The following is a 9730-nucleotide window of genomic DNA, read 5'->3' on the forward strand; positions in this document are numbered from 1 at the left end:
TTCACATAAAATGAAATAAAATAATATTTTATTAATTATATAAATATTGCTTTTTTAATTATTATTTTTATTTTTTTTAACATTATCATCATATTTCTTATTTTTTTTTTTTTTGAAATATTATATATAATAAAATATAAAAAATATAATTACGTCAATTGGATTATTTTTATATTTATGTATTATTATTTCTATTCCTTGTTTTTCTTTTCAACCTATACATTTAATTGATTTTTAAATGTGTTAATATAAATTATTTTTTTTTTATTTATAAATAAATAAATATATATATATATGAATATATAATTATACCTTCTTAAGAATAAAAAAGTAATTAAAATTAAAGAGAAAACATTAAACACATTCTTTAAATAAATATCATCAGATATATGTATAAATATATATATTATATATATAATATGCATAGTTCTCTGAATTTTTTTATTTTAAAAATATTAAAAATGAATATATTTTTTGTTCATTCATAATCTTCTCTTTTTGTTTTTTTCTTTTTTTCTTTTTTTCAGTTATAATAATATGATATATTAATATCGAAATCTATCCTTTGAGGATTATATATTATAATATATAAATCCCTAATAAATATTATATTTTTAATTTGTTTTTTTTTAGTCCTTATTTTGTTTATACATATATATATATATATATATATATATATTTGTTTATGTTTATTAATTTATTATTTATTTTAATTTTTTTTTTTTTTTTTGTGATGTGTAATTTATTTTTAAATAGGAAAATAATTTTATGTACGTTATATTTAGTATGCTTAAAATTTGGTCATGTATTAAATAATGGAATTGTAAAACATATTCACTTCTATAAAAATGTTAATCGAGATGAGAAAAAGAGAAAAAATTTATACAGACAACCATTATATATATTAAAATATAAAATATATAATAAAAAAAAGAAATTTAAATTAAATAATTGGTATAATTGTGATAAAAAAAGACCTGAAAGGAAACTGGAACCTTATGAATTAAATATAAGAAATGATAAAAAATTTCCTAAATATTCTAAGAAACCAGTTAGTCCTTCGTCTAATTTAAATAATTTTTCTCCATTTAAAAATATTATTAATAGTTTTCAACCAGTGGATCATAATATAAAAAATAAATTGAGAGAAGAAGGTTTCCAATTTGAAAGTGAAAGGAAAGAAACTAATATGTTTCCTTCGTTAGATGAAATTATAAAAAATGGAGATCCATCAACTAATATGCATTTTTATAGAAGAAAGAAATTGAAGAGTTTACTATATAGTGATCCACTTAAATTTGTGAAAGGTAGAAAAGTGGTAGAAAAATATAATAGAAGTGTACCTGAAGAAAAACGTTTAAATTATGATATGTTTAGGTGTGATATATTTTATGTGCATTCTGACGGAACTATAATGAACATTGAAGTAGGAAAAAAAAAAATATATATATAAGACACTAATGTATATATATATATATATATATATATATATATATATATTTTTCCATAGAATAAGAAATATATGACATATCTATTATATATGTTAAATCGAAATTTTTATTTTTTATGAATATTATAGGAGGATAGACCACCATTTGATAAAAAATTGGAAGAAAGTGATAGATATAAAGAACCAAGATATATTATATCTACAGCGGTAAGATGAATAGTGAATAAGGAATGTATATATATATATATATATATATATATATATATATATATATATATATATATATATATATATATATATATGTGTGTATATATATATGTGTATATTTTTTTTCATTTTGCAGCCGGGACATGCCAAGGAAAATAACTTAAAGGTATAAAAAAAAAAAAAAAAAAAAAAATTATTAATGTATTTATAATATTTTATTTTTATCCTATTATTTATCATGTCCATATATTTTCTTTTAATTTTTTTTTTTTTTTTTTTTTTTTTGCATTATTTTATTGTTGCATAGATTGGTGATAAGTTCCCTATAATCAACGAAGAAAATAAGAAGAAAATATTTGACAATCATTTTGCTAGGCCAAAGAAAATGAGAGAACCATTAATATTGCCAGATGGAAGGAAAATACCATAAATGGATGTTTTTTCCCCCGTTATATTATAAATAATATATACCCTATATTAAATTAACGTAAATGTTTTTATATATATTATGTATATATATATATATTGAAATGTTTCATGTTTTCTTTTTTTTTTTTTTTTTTTTTGTGACCTTAAAAAAATATGTATAACAAAATATTAATTATTTAAAAAAAATTAAAAATAAATCATATATATATAATTATATGTACATCACCATTTTTTATGAATTAATATTCCTTTGCAAAATATATGGCAGATTTATATCCCTCTTTTGTGGCAATTCAAAAAAGAATGTTCCATCATAAGAAACAAGGGGAGATATTTCACAAAAATTTTTTTCTTCATCTTTATTATCTATAATATTAATATTTTTATATTGAAGCCATGATTTATGTAAATTACTTAATGCTTTTTGGGCATTTAATATTCCGTATTCATTATTTTTATTTTTTATTGGATAAAATTCCTTCTGCCTATTAACTTCTAGGGATAGGATATTACGAGCATATTTGAAAATATCAAAAATGAAATATTCATAACAAAAAACTTTAGAATTAATTAGATGTTCATTATTATCATTAATTAAAGATGGAATATCAGTATATTGTTTTTTCCTTATTATTTTATGTAATTTCAATTTATTATATATCCTATTTTTTACAATGTGTTTTAAAAAATCTACTGTAATTATATGATGACATATATTCCCATATTTAAATAATTCTTTATTATTTAAAATGCACTCATTTAATTCAGTATATTCACATACGGAAAATGTATTATTATCATTTTTGAATATATTGTCTTTATTCTTTTTATTATATTTTTTATTTATTTTATTTTTAACTTTTTCTTTTAAACAGAAGACACCCATCGATTCCTCATCTTCCCTTTGGACCGCTTTGTTAGCTATATCGCAATTGAAGGATGAACTGAATCCTATTAGTATTGGGTCTGCTATTTTATTTAATATATTATCTATACTTATAATCTGTGTATATTTAATATTTTGTTTTATCATATGATCTATTATATTGTATCTATCTAAAGCTTTAAAAATACATCCATTTCCTCCAGGATTTTCTAAAAAGATTTCTGGACTTGATAAAAGTAAATTATAATTCATATCTGTTGAGAAATTATCACATTGTTTAAAAAATATTACTTGTTCCTTTTTCAAACCAAAAAAATTATTATTTTGTAAATATGTAACTATATTATCATGGGTAAAGTTTGAGGTCATAATATAAATGTAAATGAGTGTTTCTTTTTTTTCTTGATTCTTAAATTGATGTTTATCCAAATTTATCTTACATTTGTTATAATTTGTGCCTTTTATATTATTTAAATTGGTAATTGATGATTTGCTATGTTCACTTTTATTATAATCTATATTATTATTATTATTATTATTACTATACATATCATTGTTCTTATTAATATGTATATTATTGTTTATGCCCTTTTTAAAATTATCACTATTAACTAATTTATGGTTATCATTTATTTTATTAAGATGTTCTTTTTTTTCATAGAGTGAGCAATATTCCTGTAAAAAAATAATTTGCTCAAAAAAAAATTGTAAAAACGTTTTATTCGTCAAAGGAGTGACTTCTAATAATACTTTAGGTTTATTTAATCCAAGCCTAGAACCTAATCCTCCAGCTAAGAATAAAACAGAAACTTGATTTTTCTTAATAATCTCTATACCTATTTCATTTAATTCATTACATAAATTTTCTTTTTTATATGTATTGATAAATATACTACCATTTGGTGGCTTACTACAATTATAAATACTATCAATATCAATAATTTCAGGTGGTGATATTAAATATTCTTTCTTTTCTTTATCTTCATTTTTTATTTTGTTCAAATTTTGTAAAAAATGTTCTAAATCGTTCGCATTTAAATTATTAAAATCAAATGATGGAAACTTTTTAAAATACTCTAGAAGCAAATCTTGATTGTATTGTTCTAACAGTTCAAAAACTTTTTGCATCCTAAACAGAAGAAAAAAAAAAAAGGAAAACATAAAAAATAGATTAAGTAAATGAAAAAAAGAAAAAAGAAAAAAGAAAAAAAGAAAGAATTATATTTGTTATACACTCATAATTTATACATTTTCATAATTTTCTTGATATTAATTCATAATTGTATTATATTAAGAAATATTATGATAATATAAATTCTCATGATTATTTATTTATTCAATGATCACATCCTTAATTTCTATATGACTGATGTATCATAGGTTAAAGCGTCATTTTATTTTTTCTCTGAAAATGAAATAATGAAAAGGAAATATTTTCTAAATTTCTATATAATATAAACATATAATATCGTAAATTATTTCTTTATTCTTAAAGAAAGATAGAAAAAAAAAAAAAAAAAATAATAAATAATTAAAATTGGAGGAATATTCTCGTAATATGCTTTAGTTTTTTTATTATTTTATTTTATTTTTTCTTTTTTTTTCTTTTTTTTTCATATAAAAAATGATAAATATTTTAATGGCATATACATAAAATGTAATAATCTTATATTGATTACACATTTATACACTTATAAAAGGTAAATATTAAAAATTTAAATTTTTTTTATATGCTTATTTTTATGTTTGAACAATTCTATTAATATTTTAAGTTTCATTAAATCAAACAAAAAACGAAAAAAAAAAAAAAAAAAAAAAAACAGAATATTTGAAAAATATAAAAATGTAAAAATCTAAAAAATTTAAATAACAAATTAAATACAAATATATAAAATTTTTCTAAAAAATAACATACACAATATAGGAAAAAAAAAAAAAAAAAAAAAAAAAAAAAAAAAATATATATATATATATAAATATACATTTATAGCTAATAAGTAATATCAATATAAGGGAAAATCATAAACAATCAAGTAATGTGTATAAAAAGGTATTTAAAAAATAAATTATATATTTATTAATATGTATGTATAATCTTACATATATATATATATATATATATATTTTTTTTTTTTTTTTTTTTTTTTTTTTATAAAATGTGCATGAAAATAAATATTAAAGAAGAAAAATAATATTTTGTGATATATTTGTTATATAAAATTATAATATAAAAATAAGAACATTTAAAATTTCTTCATTTTATATATTTGCTATTAAAACGGAGTGACCAAATCTGGGAACTAATAAAGATGGGCCAAGCTGCCATTCATTTGTATCTGGTGAAAAGAAATGACATGAATTTAGAACTTCGCCATTTTCTCCTCCTGTAATTATATAAGAATCTGACAATGTGGCAGCTCCAAAATTCATTTTTTTCTCTGGTACACCATTTAGAAATTGCCATCTTTTATTAAATGGTTGATATTGTTCAACGGAATCTAATATGTTATGTTCATTATCAATACCTCCAACAACATATATTTGATTAAGGTAATTAAAAGCTGCTCCTGAACTTCTAGCTTCTAATAAGGCATATGGAAATTGTTCCCATTTATTCATTTTTTCTTCATATACTTCAATAGAATTTAATCTCTCACCATTAGTTCCACCAATGACATAAATTTTATTATCAAAAGCAACACACATAGCTGATGATCTAGGGGTATTCAAAGGTGCCACCTCTACCCATGCTTTCATACGATGATCATATGCTTCTACATTCGGTATAATAGAAGAGCCATCATATCCCCCAATACAATAAATTCTACCATTTGACGTAACACCACAATTATTTCTTCTAGGTATATTTAAATTACTTGAAACATACCATACATCTCTTAAACGATCATACACCTCAGTTTCAAATAAAGCCTTATAATCATAGTTATTACCACCAAAAACGTATAAGAAATTATTCAATACAGCACTTCCAAAATAAGCTTTTTTGGTAGACATAGGTGTACACATACGCCAGCATTGTTGACTAATATCTAATAATTCCATCGAATTTAAATATTCTACACCATCAAATCCACCTATACAAAATACTAATGGGAATGGTAAAAATTTAATACCATAAAATTCTGCTTCTTTCAACAAGGCTTCACTTTCACTTAAATCTTTTGGTATGGGTATAGTTAACGGATTTCTTAAGAAGTTAAGTATAATTCTAAATAACTCACTATCCCTATCTAAGAATATTCTTCCTTGTTTATCTCTGGTTACATGATGTCTTCCACTTAATAATTTCTCTATAAATGAATCTTTTTGTTGTGTTAAGGTATGTCTAGATGTTTCAAAAATAGCTCCACCAACATTAATATCAATCATAGTTTCAGTAGCAATATTTGCATCAACAATTTTTTTTTTATCATTCTCAAAATTTTTATATTCTTGATAATATTTTTCTTTTTCTAAATATAATACTAATTTAATTTTATCGATTTCTTGTAAAAATCTTAATCTTTCTTCATCAAATCGTTTCCTATGTTCTTCTTTTTCTTTTTTTATTTGTTTATAACCATTAGATATATCAATATCTAATTTCTTTCTTTCATCATGTAATTTCTGTTCTTCAATATTTTTACGGTTTTCTAATTCTTTGTACAATCGTACTCTTTCCATTTCTAGTTCTTTCTTATCTTTAAATAATTTATCTTTTTCTCGAATAAAATTCATTTGTGTCTTTTTTAACCAATTAATAAATGTAATTCTTAAATCACCTACCATATTTTCAAAATCACTAGCATCACTTAATTCCGTTTCAATAATTTTCTTTTCATAAGTATCATTTACATTATTTACAGTTGAAAATTTTTTTAAATTGTTTAATCCAGAATCATCATTTATAAGATTTGCTGCATCTAAAAAATTCTCTTTTTTGTTGGTATTCATAATTGATGGAGAATTCATATTATTATTAATAAGATTATTAGTTATATTATTTGCTGTCAGATTATTATTATTATTATTATGATTAATATTATTATTTTCATTTGTAATAGTATCTTTTTTTTTATTTAACAATTTATTTAAATATTTATTTCCTATATTATCTTTAGACATATTATTAAATGTTCTTGATAAATTACTTGGTAAAAAATCTTTTTTACTATCAAAGTTCGAATCTAATACACTCATATCAATGGATTCTAATAGGCTATCTTTAACATTTCCATAACTACTATTATTTAAAAGGAAACTATTATTTTCCGTTTTCTCATTTTTATCACTAGTTAGATTCATAAATGAATTAGAATCATTCTCGCTACTACTTCCGCTTTTATCATCACTATTGCTGTTACCACCAGATTCCCTATCATACGTCATAGAAAAATTCGAGATACTATTTGCTTTTGTTTTTACTTTTTCTCCTTCCATAATTATAATTTAATTAACAAAAACATAATAAATGAATGAATAAATAAATAAATATATATATATATATATATATATATATATATATATATATATATATATATATTTTTTTTTTTTTTTTCTTGGAGAAATTATAACACGAATATTTACGCCTTGTTATATTAAAATTTCTTCACATATATCTATATATTTTTAATCAACAGGAATCTTTTAATTTGTTGTAATATTTAAAAAAATACTATAAACATATATTATATATATATATATATATAAGACATGGATATATATAAATATATTTTTTTTTTTTATTATAAATCAAAAAAAAAAAAAAATAATGACTTAAATAAATATAACTAAATAAATATATATATATATATATATATATATACATTTACATATGGTAAAAGAAAAAAAAAAATGTATACATATATAATAAAATACTAACAAAATGATCAGAAAATTTATTAATATTATTATTATATATAACAAAATTTTTCTTCTAAATTTAATTTATAAAATTTTTATATATTATATATAGATATATAATAAATCTATCAAAAAAATATATAAAATTATATATTAATAAATAAAAATAAATAAATATATATATATATATATATATTTATATTTTTTTTTTTTTTAAAATATTATGTTTTTATTATAAAAATAAAATATAATAATAATAAAAAAAATAATATATAACAAAATAAATATGAAAATATACTTATTTTTTATAAATAATAAATATTATATATAAAATATAAAATAATATTTAAAAAAAAATTTATGCATTATATAAAAATAAAAAATTATATTTTTCATATAATATAAAAAAAAATCTATAGAAAAATAATAATATATTTTTGAAAAAAAATTTTTGATAAAATTATAATTTTTTTTTTTTTTTCTATATTTATTTTAATGTATGAATAATAAATTATTTTTCGAATTAATACAAAAAAAAAAAAAAAAAAAAAAAAAAAGAAAAAAAAAAAAAAATTTTATTTAATATATGCATATTATTTATATATAAAATATATTAATATATTTTATAAAAGATATAGAAAGCAAACAAAAACTTTATTATTTATTATATGCATAAAACAAATATAATTATAATATATATTATTATATATATTTTTTATATTTATATATATATATTACGTATATAATATATTAAAAAATTATATTATAAATTTATTTTTTAATATTTAATCTGTACATCTAAAAAACATATTATTATATAGACAAAATAAAACAAAAGGGGTAAACAAATTTAAATAAATAAATAAATATTCCCATATATTTTTGAATGATAACAAAAAAAAAAAAAAAAAAAAAAAAAATATTATTCTATATGTTTCGTTCTTTTTATGTATTTTTAATATATATGAAATTTAAAAATATTATTATATATATATATATATATTATAATATTACTAAATAAATAAACATATCAAAATATATTTATTATACCTTTTTTTTTTAAATAAATAAAGAAATAATAATTACATCATAAATGTATATTATATAAATATAATAAAATAATTTTTTTTTTGTATATTTCTTTTGGTATATACTTTGAATAATCGTATTATTTTTTCCTGTCACCAATTCAACATGGTATTTTTTAAATATAAACAAAATATTCGTTTCATATATAATAAAAATACAATTTGTATCAAAATATGTAACATATGAAAATATAGTTCTTTATATAAAATATTTATATATATATATAAGAAAAATATTACAAAAAAAATATAGTACTTATAAAACATAAAAAAAAAAAAAAATAATAAAGTATTTATAAATATGTCTGTTTTTTTTTTTTATTTATTTAATATATGGTTTCATTATTTTGCAACAACGTTCTTTTCCGGTTTCACATTAAACAATTTTTTTTTTATATTATATTCATTCAAAATGAAATAATAATTATATAAAAAATTATGTATTAAGAAAAGAAATTCTAATTTTTTTCCTTTAAAGTTTCTATTCTGTTATAATAATTTTATATATTTATAAAATGAAAAAAAAAAAAAAAAAATACAGATTAGTTCACGTATGCATGTATATATAATATGTTATATATTATTATTAAAAAAAAAAAACTAATAAAATAAGAAATATATATAATATTATATTTAATAGAATTAGGAATAGAATTATGTATAATAATTTTTAAGATCCATATACCTTCCTTCATATTACATAAAGTCCTAATATTTTAAAGATACATTTATTATAAAATATATTCTTTTGACCATATAATTATTATTTTTTCATTATAAATTTTTTTGTTATGATAGAACTTTTAT

General features: G+C 18.0%; 3 protein-coding genes across 3 annotated transcripts; 1 reads left to right on the plus strand and 2 right to left on the minus strand.

Moving 5' to 3' along the window:
- Positions 1-733: 733 nt before the first annotated feature.
- Positions 734-2087, plus strand: PF3D7_1343500 (conserved protein, unknown function; the record flags this gene model as incomplete). Its single annotated transcript, XM_001350120.1, has 4 exons — positions 734-1426; positions 1580-1657; positions 1794-1823; positions 1965-2087. The coding sequence occupies 4 exons, from the start codon at positions 734-736 to the stop codon at positions 2085-2087; spliced, it is 924 nt and encodes a 307-aa protein (XP_001350156.1).
- A 231-nt stretch (positions 2088-2318) lies between these two features.
- PF3D7_1343600 (UDP-N-acetylglucosamine pyrophosphorylase, putative) lies at positions 2319-4100 on the minus strand (the record flags this gene model as incomplete). The annotated part of the gene is made up of 1 exon (XM_001350121.2): positions 2319-4100. One exon carries the CDS (start codon positions 4098-4100, stop codon positions 2319-2321), a length of 1782 nt encoding a protein of 593 aa, XP_001350157.2.
- Positions 4101-5231: 1131 nt separating this feature from the next.
- On the minus strand, positions 5232-7412 carry PF3D7_1343700 (kelch protein K13; the record flags this gene model as incomplete). The annotated part of the gene is made up of 1 exon (XM_001350122.1): positions 5232-7412. One exon carries the CDS (start codon positions 7410-7412, stop codon positions 5232-5234), a length of 2181 nt encoding a protein of 726 aa, XP_001350158.1.
- Between the last annotated feature and the right edge of the window lie 2318 nt (positions 7413-9730).

The sequence above is a fragment of the Plasmodium falciparum genome (assembly GCF_000002765.6).
Source record: "Plasmodium falciparum 3D7 genome assembly, chromosome: 13".
NCBI lineage: Eukaryota > Apicomplexa > Aconoidasida > Haemosporida > Plasmodiidae > Plasmodium > Plasmodium falciparum.